The 24,644-nt window shown below is 54.8% G+C and overlaps 1 protein-coding gene across 3 annotated transcripts; it reads right to left on the minus strand.

Annotated features, from left to right (window-relative positions):
- Positions 1-82: 82 nt before the first annotated feature.
- Positions 83-20,311, minus strand: TIE1 (tyrosine kinase with immunoglobulin like and EGF like domains 1). Of its 3 annotated transcripts, none has more exons than XM_045897913.3 (23): positions 20,147-20,310; positions 17,707-18,024; positions 17,505-17,615; positions 15,967-16,122; positions 15,692-15,823; positions 15,374-15,514; positions 15,058-15,186; positions 14,120-14,265; positions 13,750-13,894; positions 11,220-11,378; positions 10,911-11,048; positions 10,414-10,710; positions 9,513-9,803; positions 9,033-9,223; positions 6,550-6,760; positions 6,270-6,380; positions 5,925-6,115; positions 4,834-4,947; positions 4,658-4,728; positions 3,440-3,480; positions 3,244-3,340; positions 3,062-3,161; positions 83-760 (listed from the first exon to the last, which is right to left on the minus strand). In XM_045897913.3, exons 1-23 carry the CDS (start codon positions 20,202-20,204, stop codon positions 689-691), a joined length of 3,420 nt encoding a protein of 1,139 aa, XP_045753869.1. In that variant the 5' UTR covers positions 20,205-20,310; the 3' UTR covers positions 83-688. The 3 variants fall into 3 exon arrangements, with proteins under 3 accessions (XP_045753869.1, XP_064445380.1, XP_064445379.1); XM_064589309.1 differs by lacking the exon at positions 83-760 and adding an exon at positions 813-2,845 and having other exon boundaries at positions 20,147-20,311; XM_064589310.1 differs by lacking the exons at positions 83-760; positions 10,414-10,710 and adding an exon at positions 811-2,845 and having other exon boundaries at positions 20,147-20,311.
- Positions 20,312-24,644: the final 4,333 nt, after the last annotated feature.

Consider the following 24,644-nt stretch of genomic DNA (forward strand, 5'->3'; position numbering starts at 1 on the left):
CGTTTCTTTTCTTGGAAAGTCCAGTTTCTCTTTGGTTCAACTTTTCCTTGGGATTGGCCAGCAGTGAAAGGAAGACATTGGATAGAGCTTCTCATAGCATTTATTTTTTTTCAGATAATAAAGCCGGGAGTGCGGAGTAGCCAAAAGGGGAATGTTAGTGGTGTGGGGGCTGGCTTGGGCGGGGGAGCTGAGGAGGGCTTGAGTGTGGGGAGTCGCAGAAGAGGGTACAAATGTGCAGCAGCTGAACTAGAAGGAGAAACGTGAAGAGTCACTGTAAGAGTAGCTGCCGAAGGCATGGGAATAGCTGCAAAGGATGAGGACCCGAGTCCCCTAAGCCCACCCCACCCCTGGGTCCCCTTTTATTTTTTTAAGATTTTATTTATTTATCTGAGAGAGAGAGAGAGAGAGAGAGAGGAGGAGCAGAGGAAGAGGGAGAAGCAGACTCTGCACGGAGCCCAATGTGGGGCTCGATCCCACGACCCTGAGATCACGACCTGAGCCAAAACCAAGAGTTGGAAGCTCAACCGACGGAGCCACCCAGGTGCCCCGGATCCCCTCTTTTCTTAAGTTAGAAAAAAAAAAGATTCCTTGAGGCAGCTCAGGTCAGAGGCTGCAAGGATCCGAAGTCACAGGCGGGAGAGTGGAGTTGGCTCTGGCCAGCAGAGCCCGGTTCTGACTTGACAGCAGCTCAGGCCTCCTCAGCTGTGGCGTCGATGCCCGCGTAAGTGAAGTTCTCAAACAGCGACATGTTCACATAGGCCTGCGGGACAGAACAGGCTTTAGTGCGGGCCGGGGGGGGGGGGGGGAGCGGGGGCGCCTCTGGCTGGAGCTGCCTGGCTTCCAATGTGGTAGCGCGACTTGAAGAGACACTGATTTAGACTCAAGATGGCCCCATGGCCAAAGGCGGCCCTCTGCAGCCAGAAGAGACCACGGTTGGGGGTTCAGGTGAGAGCCCGTCGACACACTGTTAAACAGGAGGGTTTTTTCTCTTCTTTTAAAAAATTTTTCATTGAACTGTAGTTGACATATAATATTATGTTAGTTTCAGGTGTACAACAGAGCGATTTGACAGTCACCATCTGTCACCACTCAAAGTTAGCACAGTATTGGTGACTATATTCCTTATGCTGTGCTTTCATCCCTGGGACTGACTTACTGCGTAACTGGAAGTTTGTACCTCTTGTACCTCTTAGTCTTCACCGATTTTGCCCAAGTGTGGAGGCTTGGCAACCACTAGTTTGTTCTCTGGATTTATGAGCCTCTGTTTTTTGTTTATTCTTTGTTTTGTTTTTTAGATTCCACATATAAGTGAGATCAAATGGTATTTGTCTTTCTCTGACATATTTCTTAGCATAGTGCCCTCTAGATCCAATCATGTTGCTGTGAATGGCAAGATTTCATTCTTTTTTTTTTTTTTAAGATTTTATTTATTTATTTGACACAGAGAGAGACAGCGAGAGAGGGAACACAAGCTGGGGGAGTGGGAGAGGGAGAAGCAGGCTTCCCGAGGAGCAGGGAGCCCGACGTGGGGCTCGATCCCAGGACCCTGGGATCATGACCTGAGCCGAAGGCAGATGCTTAATGACTGAGCCACCCAGGCGCCCCAAGATTTCATTCTTTTTGTTGGCTGAGTAATATTCCATTGTACACACAACTGACGCTGAACAACATGGATTTGAACTGTATGGGTCTCCTTACACCAGATTTTTTTCAATAAACACTGTACAGTGGGGGTAAATGTATTTTCTCTTCCTTATGATCTTCCTACTAACATTTTCTTTTCTCTAGTTTATTTTGGTGTAAGAACACAGTATATAATACATACACAAAATATGTGTTAGTTGACTGTTTATGTTAGTGGTATGGCTTCTAATCAACAGTAAGCTATTAGTAATTAAGTTTGGGGGGAGTCAAAAGTTATATGCAGGTTTTTGACTACCTAGGGGATCGGTGCCCTTAACCCATCCATTGTTCAAGGGTCAACTGTATATACCACATCTTTATCCATTCATCTTGGTTTTTTTTTATGTACCCATCAAATGAATCTATTCATGCATTCATTCATTTATCCATCTATTCATAAAGCTATTTTTGATCATTTATCCATTTATGTGGTTATTTGATCATTCATTCATTCTTGTTTGTTTGTTGAAAGGGTTTATATTTATGTAGTCTCCACACCCAACGTGGGCTCAAACTCATCACCCCGAGATCAAGAGTCACACCCTCCACCAACTGGGCCAGCCAGGCCTCCTGATCATTCCTTCATTTTTTTTTTAATGGGATTTTTTTTTAAAAGATTTTTTATTTTATTTTATTTTATTGAGAGAGAGAGAGCATGAGAGAGAGGAGGGTCAGAGAGAGAAGCAGACCCCCTGCTGAGCAGGGAGCCCGATGTGGGACTCGATCCTGGGACTCCAGGATCATGACCTGAGCTGAAGGCAGTCCTTAACCAACTGAGCCACCCAGGCGCCCCATTCCTTCATTCTTATGACAGTTTATTAATTCCTACAGCTACTCAGTCATTAATTCATACAAAGAACTCTTTTTGCATTTGCTCATTCTGATATATTTCTTCGTTTATATTTACCTGATAATTCATTTATTCACGTGGTTATTAGATTCAGTTATTTGTTTATTCATATGCTTATTATATCACCCATCCACTAATTCTACTCATTCATTCACTTACTATATCATTCATTCACCCATCCATCCATTTGGTTAGCTGGCCATTCGTGCACTGTCACTCTGGCTCTGTGCCCGGTGAGGAGAAAGGCTCCAGATGAGAGTGGGCTGATGGCCCCAGCAGAGGAAGACAGGTAAGGAGTCTGGGACCTGGGACCTGGGGGAGGGATTGGCTGCCAGGGCCTTGGAAGAGTTAGGAGGCCCTAGTGTCCAACCCATGGAGAGCTGGAAAGCGGGGGGTGGCATCCTGAGGCCCAGCTGTCCCGGCAGCTAGTGGTGGGGATAAGGACATGGAGGTGCTGCTCTCTGCTCTCTGAGAGAGCACCCCCGGAGCCTGCTGAGCCCTAGTCCCCGTCACCCCCAGTCTCCTCACCTTCCTGGCTTCCAGCATCCGGCCCAGCTGCAGCGCAATCTGGGCAAAGGGGGGTCGCTCGTATGGACGGTCCCGCCAGCACTGACGCATCAGCTCGTACCTGCGGATGGGGCATTACTGAGAAGAGGGGTCGGGGCTAACTGGGCTGAGGGGGCCCGGGGCTCCAGGCTGAGGACACTCACACTTCATCGTCACAGTTACGAGGCTGTTCCATGCGGTAGCCCTGAGGCAGCTTCTCATAGAGCTCAGCACAGGTCATGCCACAGTAAGGCGTGCCCCCTGCAGGAGGGGACGGAGCTCTCTCAGCCCAGGGAACGGGGGGTGGGGTGGGGGGTGGGGGGTAAGGAGAGGGCCGGGGTCTGGGGCTCTGGAACTCACCAAGGCTCACGATCTCCCAGAGGAGGACCCCAAAGGACCAACTGAAACGAGAAGGATGTACTTAGTTCCCGTCTAGGCCCTGGGGCCAGCAGTTTAGTGTCTACCTGCCCCGGGGCGCAGCCCCTCCCGGCCCCCGCGTGGGTCTACACTGCAGGTGTCCGCCTTGGCCAGCCGCTGTCTCTGCTCCACTGAAATTCCTTCATAGCCGCTCCCAGGCTCAACATAGTACAGCTAACATTTTAATCACGCATTCTGGGCCTCGCACTGATCATCTAACATGTATGTTCATGCGTTCAACCCTCGCACCAGCCTTATGATATAGGTGCTATTGTTATGCCCATTCTACAGATGGAAACACTGAGGTACTGGAGAAGTACTGACTACTGAGCTAGCTTGCCCAAGGTCACACAGCTCGTCAGTGGTGGAACTGGACTCAAGCCCTCACAATTCAACTCCAGAGCCCTTGCCCTTAACTGCCTCTCACCTGCATAGCAACCTCTATGCAGGTGAGACCAGGATGGAAGTTCTAGTGGGGGGAGGGCATCTAGGGGTTTTGGGGGCAGAAGCAGGAAGTAGCTGAGTGGTGGTCAGAGGGGCAGTCACTGTGGTGGACAGTGAACAAGGCAAGCCAGGCCAAAGGGCCAGGGGCCAATGGGCAAAGCAGGCCGGGTTCCCTGGAAAGAGGAGAAGGGGGGCCAATGGGCAAAGCAGGCCGGGTTCCCTGGAAAGAGGAGAAGGGGGGCCGATATGGTCATCTGGGGGTGAGGAGCATAAAGAGCGGACCTTGGCGGTTATGCTCTGGTTACATTCTCAGGTGGGGATGACCCCGCCCTTCAGAGACGAAGGTGAGAACATTCCTTGAGTGGTCTCTCCATCCACCCAGGCATTATCCCCCCACATTCCCGAACCTCTCCAGTGTATCTCCCAGTGTTAGATGAGCACTACTCTAAAGTCCCCTACTCCAATCCTATCACTGAAACACCTTCCAAGACAACGCCTCCTTCCAGCTAGCCCCCCCACCTTCCCACTAAGATGCTGGGCATAGCCAAGATCTACCCAAGACACACTTGTATCATACCTGTGTCATGTCTGGAACATACCCTGGGAATGCCCACGTCATGCTTATACACCTAACACGGCCCTAAGATGTGTCTAGTTATGTCTGTATGCATCCTTGGGGGACCAATCCCTCCTGCCCCTTCTGAGCCCCACACTCACACATCACTCTTGGTGGTATAGACACTGTAGTTCAGAGACTCAATGGCCATCCAGCGCACAGGGAGACGCCCCTGGGAGAGAGTGGGTTTGAGGGGTTGGGTGAGGAGGAGGGGCCTTGTCAGGGGTCCTGGGGGGCAGAGCAGGCACTGAACCTGAGTGGGGAGACTGAGACTTACCATCGTCTTCTTCACATAAACCTCCTCCCCCCGAGAGAGGCCAAAGTCAGCAATCTTGGAGGCCAGGTTCTCTCCGACCAGCACATTGCGGGCAGCCAGGTCCCTGTGGATGAACTGTAGGCATGGTCAGAAGTCAGGAAAGACTGGGGATGAGCAAGCCCAGGATTCCTGGGCCCGTGAGGGATCTGACCTCACAGCTGGTCTTTGTGGGCACCATCCGTCTCTATAACAGCCCCTTACCCTTCTTCCCAGCCAACCAGGCCTTATCCTGGATCAGCGACTCCTGCCTCAGAAGTCACGCTGCTGGCTGTCCCTTCTTTCTTGGGATCTGGCCACGGCCAAGCTCAGGCAGTGTCCCTCTTTTTGGGACAAGGGTGGGCTTGTCCCTGGTGACCACACTGCATCCTCCCCTCTTCACTTGTTCCCTTCCCCCTTTCCTCTCCCCTCCTTGATGAAAGTGGGGGATGCCCTCCTCTTGCCCAAAGTGACCTTTCCCTTGAGTCCCAAGTCCTCCCACAAGACCCTCCACCTTCCTAGGAAACCTCTCTCCATCAACCCCTCCCTCTGCCTTGGCCCCTACTCCTCTGCTTCAAAGACACTCGAAACTTCACTAACTTTAAAATGCCCTTGCTCAGTCTCATGTCCCCCTCCTGCTACTGTGCCCTCCTTCTTTCCATTCAAGCAGGGTGTCCTCAGACGTGGGCTCAGGCCGCCACTCCCTGCCCCACCCTCCACCCTGTCCTGGTGGGTCTCTCCATCCACCCCCTCACAGGGTCCACTGCCTTGCCATGAGACTCTCCACCATTTTGTGGGGTGACGGCTCCCAGATTGTTGTCTCTGGCCTCGGCCTTTCTCCTGAGCTCTAGGCTGGTACCTCTAACTGCCAACTCAACATCTCCACTCCGATGCCCCCCAGATGCTTCAAACGCAGCACCTGCCCCCAGACCTGCTTCTCGTCCCGTGCTCTCCTGCACGCGCCCGGGCCGGTGGCTCAGGGTCTTGTCGTCCTCTGTCTTGCCCGACCGCACACCCAGTGAGAGCCTGCGGCAGTGTGCCCCATGGCGACACGCCTTCCCCCCACTCGCACACACCTGCTTCTCGCTCAGGTACTGCATGCCGTTGGCCGCCTCACTGGCGAAGCGCAGCAGCTGCCGGGAGCTGAGGGTCGAGGCCGTGCCATGTTCTCGGGCGAAAGCTGGGTCCGTCTCCAGGACCCGGCTCTTCCGCAGAAAGTCTAGCAGGTTCCCGTAGGGGGCGTATTCAATGGCGATATACAGGTAACCTGGGCGGGCAGGAGCGGGGACAGCGGGCTGGAGGCAGGCCCCCCGATGGGTCGGAGAAGGGAGCCTGAAGACCCGGTAAGCTGCTACCGTGAGGAGGGGATGGCTGTCGACTGGGCTTGGGAAGAAGGGCCAGGTGAGGAGCTGGGGGTTTACCTCGGTTCTCACAAGCCCCCAAGAGGTTGATGATATTGGGGTGATGCCCCAATTTGCACAGAACTTCCAGTTCCCCCGCAAAGTCCCGATGGTCATTTTCAGAGGCATACTCTGTGTAAAGAATCCAGTAACACTTTTGTCAGAAACAGTCCTGGAGAAAAGGCAAGGCTAGTGAGGGCTGCGGTGAGGTGCTGGAGGGAGCCAGGTAGGGCCTGGGATCTGTGGGACAAAAGGGAGGGGTGGGGGAGGGCCTGGGGTCAGGGGTTGCTCCTGGGGGGACCTTTCAGCATCTTGATGGCCGCGTTCATCTTGAGCCCGTCCTTCTTGATCATGGCCCGGATGACCTGGCCGAAGTTCCCCTCCCCGATGAGGTCCTCAAAGGTGATGTCTTCCCACTCCAGCACTGGGTAACTCAGGGGCTCGGGCTGTGGTTTCGGCCGCCGGGTTAGCGTCAAGGTGCCTGAGCTGAACTGCAGGATGGTTTCTTCGCCCTTCATGGGAGGGGACAAGTGGGCAGGCGGTCTGCACCAAGACACGGGGCCAGCAAGAGGCCCAGATAGGCATCAAGGGATAGTTAGACAAATGGGCAGAGACCCCCGCAGAGGGCACTCTGGTGGTCAGCCAGGAACAGACATGCAGACAGAGGACACACACTGAGACAGAATCACAGGAGATGAAGCCAGTGGCGGGCCGCTGGGTGGACGGATGTCCAAGAAGAGAGAGGCGAGGCCACAGCCGGGGATCAGGTATGGGAGGCTCTGGAAGAACAAGGAGTGGGTAAGGCTGCTAGAAGCCATGAAGACACGAGTCAATGGAAAGAGGGTATCTCCAACATTCCAAACAGGAAAGAATTGGAATGAGCTGTGCTGCGAAGTGGTAAGCTTCCTATTACTTTGCCAATCTCACAAGCAGGCTTTCTGGTCATCAGGGGTGCTGTGGAGAGGATTGCAGCCTTGGGCCGTGCGCTAGGACACGTTTATTGAGCGCCTATCACATGCGAAGCCCCAAGCTGCTGGGGGTCAGTGGAGGGGTTTTCTCCACAGCAGTAGAAGCAGAGATGACTGTCTACCCAGGTGGCATCCATCTATAGCTCTAAAACCACCCAGGAGCTGAAGACAGAAAGACCAGCACAAAGAGGAACATCATTTCCCCCAACCGTGTAGGAGCTGGGCCACCTGGGCAGGGCGGATGGCAGGAAAGGGAAACAGCTGGGCAGGGCCCAGGGCACGGCTGACAAGAGAACTGGAAGAGGGTTGACACAGACCTGGGGGTGGGGCTTCCTAACTGAGCGGACGCCCAGCTCCCTAGGTGAGGGGCTCAGGACACGGGGCACACGGATTCACAGGAACCACGCACAGCGGAGGGCACCGTACGCAGATGCATGCACGCACATGTGCTCGGGGAGGGGCACAAACACAGGGACACACGGGGACACGCACGGGGGTGCCCACCAGTGGATGCATATGTGCACTCCTGTGTGGCACACACGCACACCTTCGTGCGGGCACACGAGGGAGGGGACGTCTGGGCAGATAGGAGGATTATGTAGATGTTCAAGGCTGCTTTCCCACCTCCTTCCCTCAACATTTGTAGCGCCCTGCCCCCACCTTAGTGGTGGCAGCTTTCTGTGCGTACTGACCTCAGAGCGAGCAGCCTGGAACAAAGAAGCCAACTGAATCTGTGAAGGGAGTTTTTACTAAGGCGTGGCAGAGACAGTAGCCTTGGACACTAGGCCTTCTGTCATAAGGATCAGCCCTTGAGAGAGAAGAGGGGTTTTTTGTTTTGTTTTTTGTTGTTTTTGTTTCTTTGAAATGCCAAAGCTTGGCTGTGAATGTCAAAAGCCACGGTGCGGAGGACTAAGGGCAGAGTCTGGATCATCAGGGACAGCTCTGGGGAAGATCTCAGAGGAGGCAGTAGGGCAGGCGGGAGAGAGAGATGGGAGGTGGGGACAAGAGGAGCAGATGCTGGGTGCTGGCAGAGGAGCCTGCCCCGCCCCCACCCAAGCGTGGGCCTGTGGCTGGAGGCACACAGACTACCGACTACAGAGAGCTCAGACAGGTTTACAGCAAGGCCAGGGAGAGTGGAGGCGGCACTTCCTTCCCCCCTGTAGCAACAGGTGAACCCCGGGCTAGCACAACTCTGGAGTAGAAACAGCCATGACAGGGGTTGCGACAAAGGGTGTGAGGGCCACAGAACATGCTGCCCTCCGTAGGGTACAGGGAGCACCTCACGGCTCTCAAGTTTCCCAGAGGAGGCCCTGGCCTTTGCAGAGATGAGGCCGGGACGAGGAACTCACAGTAGGAGTGGCCTGTAGGCCGGACGCCACAGAAAGGCTGAGGGCATCGGCCACAAATGTGTGCTGGCTCCCAAGTCCGGGAGGGTCTGCCAGGACAGGGGCCAGTATGAGGCCCAGGTGTCCCACTGTCCCCCCCACCCCCCGTGTCATCACCATGCTACCTAGGCTTATAGTACCTCCAGTGAGAAGTGGGAGAATCCTGAATCTACCACGGTGAAATATGGACATACGGGGTTATTTTGAACTGGGAATATTAAATATTTCACCACTAACATAAACTGACTTATGAACTGAATTCAGTTCTAGAAAAATAAGGAAAATTATATTTTACACCCCTGAGCATCGTTGAGTGAGGTCCTATACCTGCGACATAAACACGCACACGCACGCACACGCACACACTCAGGGGACACAGGTACTGTGCGTGAGCGGACAGACGTATCTAGACACGGGGCCCACGGACTGACCGATCCTGACTGGTAAGTGAAGGTGCGTCTGCGGCGCAGGCAGCTTCTGCGGATGCACACCAGTGTTAAGAGGGCAGCCAGGATGCTGAGACAGGTGGCAGACACGGAGCCCACTACGGCCAGGATCAGCTGCCGATCCAGGCCCTCCTCAGCTGCCTGGACCTCTTGGACCGGGCCCTCACTCTGCAGCCCTGCACACAAGAAGGGGGGCGGATCACGGGGAGGGAGAGGTCAGAGATCCTAGTACCAGGAGGGACGAGGGGTGTCCGGCCGGAGGCCGATGGTTCACTAGAGTGACAGGATTTTCCTAGCATCAGGACGACAGAAGCAGGGAAGGGCCAGGGTGCCCAGGATCAGGACTGGTGTGATGTGTTGGGAAGAGCCTTGGATGTCCTAGCTCCAAAGCTGGAGACTGAGTGGAGGGAGAGGGCCCGGAGACCTACCCCGGGGCCAGGAGCGCCCGTGGCCCTGCTCTCTCACCATTGCCCAGGGTGGACTCCTCCACCACGCTGCTCCAGTCGCCGGGGCCCTGGACACTGGCCCGCACACGGAAGAGGTAGCGTGTACTAGCATTAAGGCCACGGACAATGGTGCTTGTCTCCTCGGGCCTGTCCACGTCCATCCACAGCGGGTCTCCTGAGCCCCCAGCCACCTGCACCTCCACGATGTACTTGGATATAGGCCCAGCTGAAGCCTCTGGGCGCTGCCATGTCAGCTGAATCTCGGAGTCTGAGAGGGCCTGGGCACGGAGGTGTCGGGGGGCTGGGGGCCCTGGGGAGATGGGGGTGGGAAGGCAGGGCTCAGATGGGAACAGGGTATGTAGCTCTGGGGTCAGATCCACTCTAGCCGTGTTCCCTGCTCTGTGGACCCCAGAATGCGAGCCATCCCACCAACCTCCTCCTTTCCCTTCTGGGCTGAATTCTGCTCCCTACGGCTCCCTTCACCCCCCAAGCTTCAGTTTCCCTTTGTTTTCCTTATGTGCCAGGTCTTCCTGGCATCCAAGATCCTCCCAGCATGCTAGGTCCTCCCCGTGCCCCCTGTGCCCTGTGTTCCCCTAAATCCCATGTCCTCCTGGTGCACCACATCCTCCCCATGACCCTTGATCTCCACATGAACCCTGGCCTCCCCATGTCTCCCCCGTCCCACATGCTCCTGGGGACCCACCTCCCCCTGGTCTCCAATATCAGCCCGTCTCACATCCTCCCTGCGGTCATGTCTGTCTGATGTCTTACTTCCCCCTCATGCCCACGTTTTCCACACGTCCTGTGTTCTCTCCGTGTCCATGCACTCTCTGGTGACCTCCCATGTCCTTTTGTGTTTCCTGTGGCCCATGTCCTCCCCTCATCCTGCACCCGCAAGCCCCATTCCAGGCACAGCATACCGCTGGGGGGCAGAAGCACGCGCGCAGGGGGCGAGGCAGGGCCCAGGAGGGTACAGTGGTAGAGCCGCACATCCAGCTGGTAGGGGGTGCCAGGCGTGAGTCCGGTCAGGAGGGCGGTGCGGGCCTGGGGGGACGAGACGTTCTCCCGCCGCTCCTGTCCCCGTGTCCCATCCCATAGGCGCAGCAGGAAACCATCGCCCACCAGTAGCCCAGGCACCGAGGGTAAGGACCAGCTCACTCGCAACCGGTCAGGGCCCTCCACGTGCCAGCCCTCCAACCACGGCTGCAACGAGGGCTCTGGGGCCGGAGGTCAGGAGTCAGAACTGTTCAGCTGGTCCTCGGGGCTGGACAGGACAGTGATTCCCCAGGGGACAGGGTGGGACACCCTCCAGTGGGAAAGGCAGGGGCCCCTGGCGTGGGGACAAGACAGGACAACTCCTGAGTGCATGGGACGGTAACCCCCGGGGGGACATGAAGGGGTGACTCTCGCCTCTCACCAGGACAGTCTGTGGTCATGAGGGTGGGAGGCCCCCAGGCCCCCTCCCCGCCTTCCCCTGGCCGGCTCAGCTGTACGCGGACGCTGTATCCCGTCTTCGGCCTCAGGTTCATTAAAGTCACATTCTCACTGGGGTCCACTGGGGGCAGCGCACATCTGTTCAGCCCCCACCTCTTCCACAAGCTGCCATCCTCCCCCCTGTCATTCTGCCCTTTCCCCTCATTATTACCCAATAGCCCTGTCCTGCCCCAGCCCCCCTCCCAACCCCAGTGTCCCGCCCCCGCCCCCCCCCGCCTCCCCCGCCGCTCACCCACAATGGCGGACCACGCCATGGTGCTGTCCTGGGGCCGATAGTGCAGGCGGACAGAGGCGATGGGGCCATCCCCAGAGAAGGAGACCAGCGGGGAGACCACGAGCTGGCGGCTCTGCTTGGCCAGGAGCCGAGGAGCAGTCAGGGGCACTGGGGGCACTGCCAGGAGACCCAAGGTAAGGCAGGGTCCATCCAGATAGCCTGCCCAGTCCCCAGAAAACTAAGGACTCTACTGTGGCCAGCAAAGCCGTGTCTGGGTCTTGGTTTGGATGTGGGGCCCCCTCCGGGCTGATGAGAGACAAAGTTCAACCGATGACCAGAAGGGCCCGCGTTCTCCCCCTGGGCAGCTCAGGGCACAAGGATCCAACAATGAGGACGTGAGAGGGTCCCCAACGATGCTAAGTGAGGTCTGCCATGGCTAGCTGGATTTGGGGGAGGGCACTCTATCCATGTAGTGTGGGGCACACAGAGGGGGCTGAGACCCAAGGCACGGAGAGAGCCTGGTGTCAGCATGCTCTCTGCCCTCCCCCCATCATTTGTCACTCTCTTCATTGGAGAAAAAAAAGATAGCCACTGATGAGGCACCCGCTCTATCCGGGCTGCTTCATGCCTACAATCTCCACTTCTCACAGCTACCTTTCAGGCAGGGCTCTCCCCTGTGTTATGAGGCTCGGAGAGGTTTACCTTGCCTACGGCCAGGCAGTCAGCAGGAGGTACAACCAGGGTTTGAAAGAGGTGCTTGGCCAGGCCACCTAGAATCAGCCAATTCTACCCCGAACAGCTTTTTGTTCCTGCCTGGCTTCCTCACTCCATGCTCATCGCCCCTCTTCTGGCTTGAGCTTTTCTTACCAGATGATCGCGTCTGCTCTGTGACTGGTTCCCTTGCTTCGCCCAGACATTTATCAGACTGATTGTTCTAAGAAGAATGGGTGGATGGAGGAATGGGTGGCTGGAAGCGAGGGAGGGCAGGAGGATGGGTGGAGGATGCAGGGTTGCGAGCTCAGGGGGTGGGAGGACCGGTGGCGTCAGCATATCATGAGAAGGTGAGAGCAAGGGTGGGTTTGGAGCCCTGGAGCCCCAGGTGCCTAGGGCTCACAGCGGGGCTTAGCTGTGCAGGGGGTGGCCAGATATAAAGTGGGCCCAGACTTCCACACTGACTTCAGAACCAGACCCCCACTGCTGGAGGTCCCACCAAATGGGTCTGGGGCTCAGGAGAGTGGTCTAGGCTGCAGGTCATATCTGGATATGCATATCTGGAGTTGCCAGAGAACAGCCAAAACCGTGAGAGCGGATGCTTTAATAACAGTAACAATAGGGATGTCTGGGGGGCTCAGTCCTTTGAGTGTCTGACTCTAGGTTTCAGCTCAGGGTCCTGGGATGGAGCCCCGCGTTGGGCTCTGTGCTCAGCACGGAGTCTGCTTGTCCCTCTCCCTCTGCCCCTCCCCCTGCTCGCTCGCTCGTTTCCTCTCTTGAATAAATAAATTAAATCTTTTAAAAAAATAATACTAACAATAAATGTCAACGTATATGGAGCACATACCCTGCATCAGGCACGACGCTCAGTGCTTAAATACATCATCTAACCTCATTGCAACTTCAATGCATTAAATGCACCATCTAACCTCAGCGCAACTTAAACACGTTAAATGCATCATCTGACTTGCTTCACTGCAACCCTCTCTGGAGAGTGCTGATATCCTCTCTGCATGGGGAGAGAAATAAGCTGTGAGGAGCTAAGCAGCTTGCTTAAGGCTCTGGAGCCAGGAATTTGTGGTGAGGATTTGAAACCAAATTGCCTGGGATCGGAAGCCTGGGGAGAAGAGACAGGCTGGAGGTGGAGCCCGGGTCACACTGATAGGTCCTGCTGGAGGGGCAGCTGCAAGCTTGGTGGGAGGGGTGGAGAGCAAGTAGGGAGGAAGAGAAAGAGGAAGAGGAGAGAGATCTGGGCTTCTGTGGGGGAGGCGGGCTGTCAGGAGCAGAGGGCCAGGAGCTAGGGCTTACGGTGCTGGCGAAGGTGAAGGGACATGGTCATGCCCTGCTCTGGGCCATCCTGGGCACTGGCAGCTCCCTCCCTACTCACCTGGAAAATCCCAAGTAGCTCCTCTGGGCAGCAGGCCACCCTCTGAGCTTAGGTGCCCCGCATGCTCCCCTGTCCTGGCACTGAGAGCCCTGGGGTGTGACTCGGAACAGGGAGGAGCATCCCAGAGGCAGAATTAAAGACACGCTGGGTGCAGGGCTTGTGAGGAGGTGGAGAGGGCCAGCATGGCCAGACAGGAGGCTGGGCAGGGCCAGAGGGTATGTCGTTCCTAAGGTCCGGGATGTCCTTTCCAGATAGGACAGAGCTATGCTTCTGCCCTGACACAGGCCAGCCCAGACCTCTGGTGGATGACAAGCCCTCTTTGTTGGGTGCTGGGCTGGGAGCTGAGGTGCCCTTGCCCTTCCTGCTACAATGCCCTGTCTGAGCAGCATCAGCCCCCTGAGCACCACTCTGCCCACTGTCCATCCTCCATGGCCCCAGGACATCACTGACCTTTGACATTGACCCTGAAACGTCGGCTGTCTTGGCCACCAGATGTGGACACGCGGCACTCCCAGAGCCCACTGTCCCCAAGGGCCAAGCGGGGCACCTCGAACTCAGCTGTGGTCCTGTCTGGCTCCACAATGGCCTTGGTGGACTAGAGAGACAGGGAAAGGGAACAGACCATAGAGAATGAGCACCCAAGTGGCTGATATGAGGACTGATGAGGGGACAGAGATGGCTTCTCAACCGTCTGTCTGACCCCATTTGAGCCACAGTCAGGCCAGTGGGTAGAGCCTATGGAAAGCCCTGAGGGCTCAGGGGTCTGAGAGACCACATGTGAGGCCGGTGGGATGCGGGGGGGTGCAGGGGTGCTGCTGACCAGGAGGACTGTGCCATCTGGCTTCCGGAGCTCCATGCTGCCCCGCACTGGGAACGGGTTCCCCGCGGCTGCACAGTTGATCCGGGGCGTAGTCTCTAAGTTGAACTCCAGTTCTGAGGCCACGTCCAGGATCTGGGGGATCCGGTCTAGGGAGAGAGAGGGCACATCCTGGAGCCCCTTGGGGCAGACACTGGCCACAAAGTGGCCCCTTGTCCCGTCTCATGCATCTCAGAGGAGGTGCCGTTAACTGCTCAGTCGCTCAAGCCTGAAAGCCGCAGAGTCCCATAGGGCCCTCGCACCCCACGGCTGATCAGCCGCAGAGTCTACCTCCTGCGCCCCCAACCCGACGTCCTCCCTCGGCCAAAGCAGTCCCCTCCCCGGCCTCACAGCCCCAACACTGGTTCAGGCCTCATTCGTTTCTGGGCTCTGTTACAGACCCTCCAGGGTCTCCTGCCTCCACTCTCCACCCAGCTGTGTGGATCCTCTCCCAAACCCAAATCTGACTGCCTTCCACGTGTTCAACAATTCCCTCCTGCCCCCAGCACACCTGCTGGCCTGCTGTTCAAAGTCCCCAAGGTTTGCCTCTTCTGACCCCCCCACCCCAGCCTCCCCTTACCCCACTCTGCTGGTACCGGACCCCGAGGCCTCAGCCCCTGGGCCTTTGCCTGGGCTCTTTCCCCAGCCATCTTGCGCTCATCCTTCATACCCCACCTCAGATCTTGCCTCTTCCCGAAAGCCCTCCCGGAGCCCCAGACTGGCCAAGGGCCTCCTCTGGGCTCCTACCCACTCTGGCTCCAGCCCAGCCCTGCAGGGGTGAAGTGGGCTGGGCAGTGAGGACACCCCCTGAACCCTGAGCTCCCCGAGGGTAGGAGCTGGAGCCGGGGAGATGTGTCGGGCGAAGGCTGACTTGTTTTGGGGGGTCTCAACGACCCTTGTACCTGACTTCTCACAGTGCACTCCGTGCCAGCCGGACGGACAGACACAGCCGCTGAAGCGGTCACAAGTACCACCATTCCGACAGCGGCACTGGAGACGACAATCCGCCCCGAAGTGGCCAGGGGCACAGGCTGCGAACAGAGGGGCTGTGGTTAGAGGGGCAGCGAGGGCACAGCCGGGGCCGGGGTAACGACAGGCTGCGTGAGCAGGGGACCGTGGAGGGCCTGGCGTGTGCAGCAGGGCCCGGGGGGAGGCTCCCGGTCTGGCTTGTGGCCGGCTGTCCGGGTCAGGGACAGCGGAGGGCAGGTCGGTCCGTACCTTCCTGGCACTGGCTTCCTCTCCAGCCAGATCCACAAGAACAGCCGTAGGGGTCCGGGAGGCAGAAGGTGAGACCTCGGCAGCCTGATGTGCCTGGGCACTGCTCCTGGCAGCTCTGCCCAAAACGGCCCTCTCTGCAGGCTAGAAACACGGCGGGTGGGTGTAGGATCCACTGTTGGGCCTCAGGGTCCGGGATCCTTTTGGCGTTCTCTCCACCCACCAAGCTTCATCCTCTTGGTTCATGAGTCTTGCCCCAGCCAGGCAGCCTCTCTTGCCTAGGTCCTAGCAGCTCCCGCCCCCCCGCCCCGGCCTCCTTACCCTGCTCGCAGCGGGTGCCAGTGAATCCAGGGGGGCACACACACTCGCCATCCTGGTCATGGCAGACACCTCCATGCAGGCAACCTGGGCATTCCTTGGTACAGTCTGGTCCCCAGCGCCCTGCCCCACAGCCTGGGGGAATGTGCTTTCAGCGACCGACCTTCACCCACCACCACTGCTGCTGAGGACTAGGACAGCCCTGGGGGCCCACAAGAAGTGCCCACAGGGCTCCCAGCCTCCCATCCCACCCACCATCTCTGCCCTCTGCTCCTAACCCCGCACGATGAGCCGGAAGAAGGCGCTGCCTAGGGGGCTGGTTTCCAGGTAGGTGGCACTGTAAATGCCACTCGCTGGTGGCTGCACATTTGGGAGCTGCATCAGGAACCGCCCATCCTGGGCCTCATGCCAGTCCAGGGTATAGAAGTAGGATCCTGTGGGCAGAAGCGGGTCCAAGGCCTCAGCACCAGGTGAGAGCTGCTGCCCAGGTCACATCAATATGCGCCCCGTACAGTGGCCAGAACTGGGGCAAGGCACCAGCCAGGGTCTGTCCCCAAGGAGAAAGCTGGGGTGCATCCTCTGCTCCATGACCCACCAACACTCAGTAAGTTGCCAGGTCCTGCTCAGTCTAGCTCCTCCTCATCTCCTAAAGCAGTCCAGTCTTTTCCACGCCACTCACGGCCACCACCACCATGGCCCTGGCCTCCTACAGCCTTCCACGCAGTCTCCTCTGCCTCAGTTTCCCCTTTTCCTTGTCCATCCTCCACTCAGCAGCCCGCAGGATTTTCCTCAACAGAAGCCTCCGCAGCTCCCCTGCTTGGATTCCCCCAGTTACCCCCTCCTTAGCACATCACTGCTTAGCCCTCTGGCCCCATACCTCTCCACACCCTGCCTGATTCCTAACATTCCTGAGTTCTGAAAATGCTGCTTTCTCTTCTAGAAACACCATGGTATTTCAGCGCTTCCTGCCTTTCCTCTTAGCCAATCCTCCTGCTGGAATGTCCTTTCCTCCTCCTTTGTGTGGCTAATTCCCATACCTCCTTCTGGGTACAGTTATCTACTTGGGGACTTCTCCGAGAAGCCTCTTCCTCCAGGACCTGCAGACCCAAATACTAGGGTCCCTATCCCTGTCTCACCCCCTTTTTGCCTCTTTGCTCAGGACTGGACTGTAGGGAGCCCAGGTCTACGTGACTCTCCACACCTCTCATCAGTTCAGGGGGCCTGGTGCTCAGGAGACAAACCCCTTGGCTCAAGGGAAGGGTCCTTCTCCTTCAAGAGCCCAGGGATGCAAGAGGCAGCCAAAGGGCTGTGGGTCTGAGGGCTGAGGCAGGAATCTCTGGGGCCACACAGAATAAGGGCTCCCTCCCATGGAGACCCTCCCAGAGGGTCTGACAGGGCCAGGGTGGGGGCAGGCCTGGACCGAGTTACCAGTTCTCTTCTTCGCCACGGGGACTGCTGCCCCCTGCCAGGGGGGCCATGTGACAGCACCCGCTCACTCCCAGGGGAGAGCCAAAGGTGAGGGTTTAGCACAGTGCTGATTTGAGAGTAACAGGGAAGGATGTAGTGGACCACAAACAAGGCTGCTGGTCCTCTGGGTGCAGGAGGAGAACAGCGCAGAGCCAGACAAAAGAGGGGTGCAGGTGCCTCCCATGGACCTGATCCAGGACAGAGGCTGGTGCGGCGGGGAGGGTAACAGGTGCATCGGAGTGAAGGCTGTGTAGGCGGCCAAAGCTGGCGGGGCCGAGGGCAGGGAGGTGTTCCAACGAACAGACCCATGTGCGTCGACCTGCCCAACCTGTTCGGACGCCCCTCTCACCGTTGCTCTTCCAGATCACATCCGTCTGCTTCTCCTTGCGCACACGTGCCACAAGCACGGCTGTGTCGCCCTTGTTCACCGTGTGTGTGACCTTGTCCGGGAGCAGGTGCGCTGCGGGGGTGGGGGGGCGGGAGGGAGGAGGGTGGGGTCAGAGGTCAAGGGCGCCTCCCCTCCGGTCCCCGCCCCCGCGGGCCGGACTCACCTCCCGGGCTGTTGTGCACGTAGAGCACGCGCGTGCGCCCCGCGCCCGCGCCGCCCACGCACGAGAAGACGCCCACGAGGTCGGAGGGCTGCGAGAAGCCGCGCAGCGTGACGCGGTGCGAGCCGTTGCGCAGCAGGTGCGGGGGCTGCCCGGGCCGCGGCGTGCGCACGATGCGGTCGTCCTTCTCCAGCAGCAGCGCGGGCCCCCAGGCGTCGGCGCCCGGGCCCGGCCCGGCCTCCCCGGACACGCAGGTCAGGAAGAAGCGCTGGGGCTCGGCGAGCCGCAGGTCGGCCAGCAGCGTCAGGTCCACCGCGGCGCCTGGGGCGGGGGCGCCAGTCCTGCGTCCCACGGGGTCCCCAGCCCGCCCCGCGCGCTCTCCCAGGCGTTTCCCTCCCCTCCCTTCCTGTCTCTTTCCCCGCCCCGCCGCGCACTGGCCCTTTCCTCCCAAGGCTCTTCGTCCTAAAAACAAAAACAAAGCCCCCTCTCCGGCCTCCTGGTGCCCCCCTTCTCCCGCCAGATGGCTTCCCTTTTATAGCCTCGGAAAGAATGATGTATGCACCCTGTCTCCGTTCCCTCACTGTTTAATTCCCCGCCAGCCCTCTTGAGTCCCCACCTGTCTCAGAGGGCTCTGCAAAGGGGAGCTGCTCTCCGGGAGAGCCCTGGAGAACAAAATCGTCTTCGAGAAAGCCCTCCCTGCCACTCCAGAAATCTAGACAGGCTTGCCATCCTGGGGTTTAAGGGAGAGGCGGGCTTCTATAGCCAGGTGGTTGTGGGGCAGAAAGGAGGGGAGGCCCTCCTTTTCTGTCCCTGCCCGTTACCTGGCAAGTAATTAGTTAGCTTAAATGCCACTTAGCTCATCAATTAATATTCTTCGAAAGCCTACCACGAGTAAATTGAAGTTTGCGTTTGCTGACCGCCCAGCATATGCTGGAGCACCAGCTTTCCAGGGGATCTTCACACCCCCCCAGTGAAGTTGATGTCTTTCCATTTACAGAGGAGGGCAGTAATAATTATTCTACAGACTTCCTGGAGCAAGCTCACCTACTACCCTGGCTTTAACTATCACCTCCGAGTCGACAACCCTGGGACAGCCTCTCAGCTTGGGCCTGCATTTCTATCCGCTTTTCCAATCCTGCTTCTCTCCGGTGCCCCCTGACTCAACAGATGGCACTAACCACCCGAGACACAAACTTTGGAGTCCTCTCATGCTCCTACTTTCGTGATAACTAATGTTTATTGGAGGTCAATTTTATGGCAGGTGCTTTATGCATGTTTTCTCATTTTATCATCCAACTATCCTGGGTGGTGGGTGTTATTACTCTAGTTTTATAGCCAGCGAATGAAACCTCAGAGAAGTAACTTGCCCAAGACATACAATTAGTAACTGGCAGAGCCAGGTTGTCTGACTCTAAACTCTATACCTCTAAGGATGTTGCTGGCTGCCGCCATCAGTCACAAAATTCTGCGGATTCCACTTCCTCAAAGCCTCTTGACTGCACCGCCATCTCCAAGCCCACCCTTGTTTAGACCTCACCTTTACTCACCTGGACCATTCCCAACTCATCCCCCATCTAAGACCTTGTGACTCGATGTCTGCAACCTCCCATGGCTCCGCATTGCCCTCAGGATACAGAGCATGCTCTTGAGCCCCTCATTGCTCACACTCTGCTCTGAGAGGGTGAGCAATGAGACTTGCATCTACTGAGATTTGCATCTCCTCTGAGACTTGCATCTACTGTTCTGGCGGCCTGGAATGAAGACCACTGCTCTTAGCAAAGTCTTTCTGGACGCCTTTGTCATCTACTACCCCCAAGCAGAGTAGCTGACTCCTCCTCAGTGCTCCTCTGGAGCTACTTGTGTCTCTCTTTTATCCTTCACCCCATGTGTTGTGACCCCAACTACCACTCAAAGATAGCTTTTGCATTCTAATCCTTTTTGGCCGTCACTGAAGGAATCAGCTACGGCTTACACAACAACTGGGCACCGGGCAATCTGTGTAAATTACCTCCTTTAAACCCCATAACAGCCATAGGAGGTCAACATCATAGACTTTGTTACATAGATCTGGAGGCTGTCTGCCTTTCAACCCGTGACCCAGAGCACAGCTCCTAGAATATTGTTGGTGCTGGGTAAATGTTTGTCAAATGAATAATTGAATGAATCCAACACACCGACCATACGAGCACCCACTGAAAACTTCAGGGCCCCCATAGGCCCTGTGGCGCTTTACTGATCCTAAAATCCAGCACAGTCAATGACTGCTGTACTCCCAATGCCAGGCTGCTGAGGTTTCTAGTGCCTGCCTTGGTTTTGGGGGCCTTGATCCCGCTTGCTAGCTGATCGGGGTGCACATAAAGGTGATGGCAGTGATGGTAAGCCTTCTTAGGGGAGAATCAGGGCTTTGGGGGCTGGGGGTGGGAGTGGCTTGGGGGAGACTTACCAACATGAGAAGCCAGACAGAGGATGGGGAGCAGCAAACGGGGCCCCAGCCAGACCATACTCTGGAGGCTGACCAGGTCAGCCAGGACAAGCTAGGCCTCCGGTCAGTTCGTCTGGGTCTAGATGCTGGACCTGAACTGATTAGTGCGTGTTGGTGCTGGGGAGGAAGAGGAAATGAGGTGGCTTGGGTGGGAGGGGTAGCAGTGAAGGGGTGGGGAGGACTTATCCTGCTTCTGCTCACCGCTCCCCCCCCCCCGCCCCCAGTCCGGCCCCCACAAGGCTGGGGATGGGTGTGGCCTGGAAGGCCCTGGAATGGGGTCACTTGAGGTGGGGGGAGAGTTGTAAGGATAGACCTAGGGACTGTGTGACCAGTTTTCCCATCTCCTGTTCTCCCTTTGGTCCTCTGTCTTGCCAGCAGGCAGGAGGCAGGAGGCAGGAAAGGGAGGAAGCCAGTGGCTTCCGCCTATTGAGGGACAGGGGAGGATGCTGTTCTGGGGTCTCCCCTCCCCCCAGCACATACACACAATACGGCCCATGCAATTCCTTATGTATGTGTCCTAGGACACCGTTTCACGGGTGTCCTAGAGAGCAGATCACGTACGTAACAAGTGGACAAAGGAACACAAGAACTCACGCTCAGGGCAGAAAAAGAACTTTGATTCTATCTTGCGTATGTAGGTGTGGACAAGTTTTCCCTTCCAGATTCTTTGGCTGGCCTAATAATTGATATGAGGCAGATTAACAGGAGAAAAACAAAAGTTTAATAGCATCTGTATTTCCCTGTAGACATAGGAGTGAAGGGGTTCAGAACAAGTCTTCCTGCAATATGCCTCTTTGGCATGAAGATTATTTTGAGCTAAAAATATTCAAAAACCTAGCAGATTCAGGAAAAGCTCTTTACCTCACTTTCAACTGCCTAAATTTATATTGGAAAGGGTGCCTGTTCCAGGAAGAGAGCTATTAGCAGAGATTCCTCTTTACCTCAGGCACTTAACTGCCTAACAGGCCAACCTTTTTTTTTTTTTTAATTGAGTTATAATTACTATACAGTGTTATGTTAGTTTCAGATGTACAGCATAATGGTTCAATAATTCTATACACTACTCAGTGCTCACCACGAGATGTATAGACTGTCACCAAACAACAATTATTATTATATTGACTATATTCCTTACGCTGTAGTTTTCATCTCTGTGACTTTTTAATTTTATAACTGGAAGCTTGTACCTCCTTATCTGCTTTATCTATCTTACACATCCCCTCTGGCAACCACTCGTTTGTTCTCTGCATTTGAGTCTGGTTTTTATTTGTTTTGATTTTTAGATTCGACATATAAGTGAAATCATTGGGTATTTGTTTTGTTTTTTGTCTGACCTAATTCACTTAGCATAATGCCGTCTGGGTCCATCCATGTTGTTGCAAATGGCAAGATCTCATTTTTTTTATGGCTGAGTAATAGTCCATTTTATCCACATTTTCCTTATCCATTCATGTATTAATGAACACTTGGGTTGCTCCTATGTCTTGGCTGTTGTAAATAATGCTGCAGTAAAAATAGGGGGTGTATATATCTTTTCAAATTAGTGTTTTCTTTTTTTTGGTGGGGTGATAAATACCCAGTAGTACAACTACTGGATCCTGTGCTTCCTCTGTACTGTTTTCCATGGTGGCTGCACCAGTTTGCATCTCCATCAACAGTGCTCAAGGGTTCCTTTTTCTCCACATCCTCGCCAACACTTGTTATTTCTTTTTTTCTTTTTTTTAGTCACTCTGACAAGTGTGAGGTGATATCTCATTGTGGGTTTGATTTGCATTTCCCAGATGATGAGTGATGTTGAGCATCTTTTCATGTGTGTGTTGGCCCTCTGTATGTCTTCTTTGGAAGAATGTTTCAGGTCCCCTGCCCATTTTAAAATCAGATTTGTGTGTGTGTGTGTGTGTGTGTGTGTTGAGTTGTTTAAGTTCTTTATATATTTTGGATATTAACCACTTACCAGATATATTATTTGCAAATATCATTTCCCATTCTGTAGCTTGCCTTTTCATTTTGTTGATGAATGACTGGACTGCCGTTGTGGTCAGGGAAAATTTCCCCCATCCCATAGACCCACAGACACCCCATTCCTAGGTATGAGGCTGGGAAGAGCTTTCTCTTTCCTTTGCTGTGCACATAATGGGGCAGCCTTTGTTTTTTAAACATCTCTTCTGCCTTCCTGCCCATACCCACCTCCCTTTTGTAGCCCACCCTTGCCTTAGTTCAGGATGTTATAAGCTTTAGCCACCTGGCTGTTCTTTGGGTCTCATATTTTATAGGGCTCCCATATATATGTAATTAAATTTATCTTTCTTCTGTTAATCTGGCTTATGTCAATTTAATTATCAGACCAGCTAAAGAATCTTAAAAGGAAGAAGGGAAGATTTTTCCACACCTGTAAGAGAGACCCAGGAAAACTGAGTAACTCCCCAAAATGGCCAAAGCCATCACTTTAAATACCATCTTCAGCTATGGACAAAAGAGGATGCGGGGGCTGGGGAGTCAGTTCTGGGAGACTACTAGGAAAAGCACAGTAAACGTGGGTAAGATTGTTGTGCAGATTTAAGTTTTTGCCCTCTGTTGATAAGAGTTTCTAGAGATTGAGTCGTTCCCTTCTTCCTGGTACAACAAGGGGGAGACACCCTTATAAATGGAGATTTTCTTTATCAGTGTAAAAGGGTAACTTCTACGCCGTTTTCAGAACTTCCCGTGTCTACTGTTTCTTAAAAATAACCAGCTTAGAGGCACCTGGGTAGCTCAGTTGGTTAGGCGACTGCCTTCGGCTCAGGTCATGATCCCAGGGGTCTGGGATCGAGCCCCGCATCGGGCTCCCTGCTCCGCGGGAAGCCTGCTTCTCCCTCTCCCACTTCCCCTGCTTGTGTTCCTCTCTCGCTGTCTCTCTTTCTGTCAATTAAATAAATAAATAAAATCTTAAAAAAAAAACAACTTAAAATAATCAATATGCCAAGGAGATATATTTCATGGTGGTATATTTTGCTTCCCTTCATATAGTTTTTTTGTTTTACAGCTGGGAAAAGTAAGGCCTGTGGTGTTTGAGGGCATTTTGGGGTTGTGGCAAGGCTGGGACTTGAACTTCTGACTTAGTGGCTCCTCAAGGGCACCTGTTAAGCAGCTCCAAGGAATGTGCAGGGAGTGAGCCTCCGGCATTTACAGTCCTTAGCTTAGGCTGCTGCCAGAGGCACCAGCTCATTGTCTGCCTGATGTCAGATTTTTTTTTATGATTTATTTATTTTAGAGAGAGAGGGAGAGCACGTGAGCAGGGGGAGGGTAGAGGGAGAGAGAGAATCTCAGGCAGACTCCCCACTGAGCAGTGCTGGGGGTGTGGGGCTCCATCTCACGATCCCGAGATCATAACCTGAGCTGAAACCAAGAGTCGGACGCTTAACTGACTCAGCCACCCAGGTGCCCCGATTATTTTTGCTGCAAACCCATGCCTATCCCTGGCACTGGGGGTGCACTCATTCTAGAAGGCTGACTGTTGCAAGTAATATACATAGCCTGGGTATACAAACAGCATGTCACAAATGAAATATCACTGCACAAACACATTCTGAGTGGGTTGTACATGGATTTGCTGTTGCAATAGGAATACTTAAAGCCATAACGCGTATCTTAGAGTCTCAGTCACTGGGAAAGTCATAGTCGAAAGAATGCTCATGAAAATATGCAGCTCTACACATTGTGAGGTCAATCCTTGAACCCCCCAAACAAACTTAGTTCATAATGAAAAAGGTCGACCAAGGATGATTTTTTTTTTCCCTCAAGAACGGGAATAGCAGCATGACCAGCTCCGCACAAGGCTGATAATTCACTGCGGAGAAAGCCGCCTTCCTGCAAATAGTGGGAATTCCAGCTGCCGGTCTGTGGGTGTATTTGGGCGTGCCGTGGGACCCAGTGCCACCCAGCTGCCAGTGGTTTCAGGGCCACCAGGCTTCCTAGTGGAATGCTGAAGTAGAGATTTTAGTGCCACTGAGATTGGGATTTTAATCTAATCTACTTTTAGTAGATTAGATTAAAATCCACTTTTAGTTTCCAAATGCCAAATTTTAGGGACCTATAATTGGAATGTTACTGGTAAGAAGCTGTAGTTGGACCAAAAAGGAATGGGTAATGAAATTAACTATCATTTGCCCATATCGACTGAAAAATGGACCTGTGTTTTTGGAACTATCAAGACCCACTGGGTTTGCTCAATGGTGTCACCTCCAGTGACACTGAAAGTCATTGTGTATTTTTCATAGCTGGTCTAGACTTGGGGCTGCTTCTTGTGGAGAAGTGGTCTCTCTTGGTCTTTTCGGGCTGCCGTAACAAAATACCACTGACTAGGTGACTTATAAACAACATTTATTTCTCACCATTCAGGAGGCTAGAAGCTGGGAGAGCGGGTGCCAACACGATCAAGGTGAGGGCTCTCTTCCAGGTCACGGGCCCTCACTGGGCAGAA

This window comes from Mirounga angustirostris, unplaced genomic scaffold, assembly GCF_029215605.1.
Source record: "Mirounga angustirostris isolate CCGP_5_RB_7025 unplaced genomic scaffold, mMirAng1.0.hap1 SCAF_4, whole genome shotgun sequence".
Lineage (NCBI taxonomy): Eukaryota > Metazoa > Chordata > Mammalia > Carnivora > Phocidae > Mirounga > Mirounga angustirostris.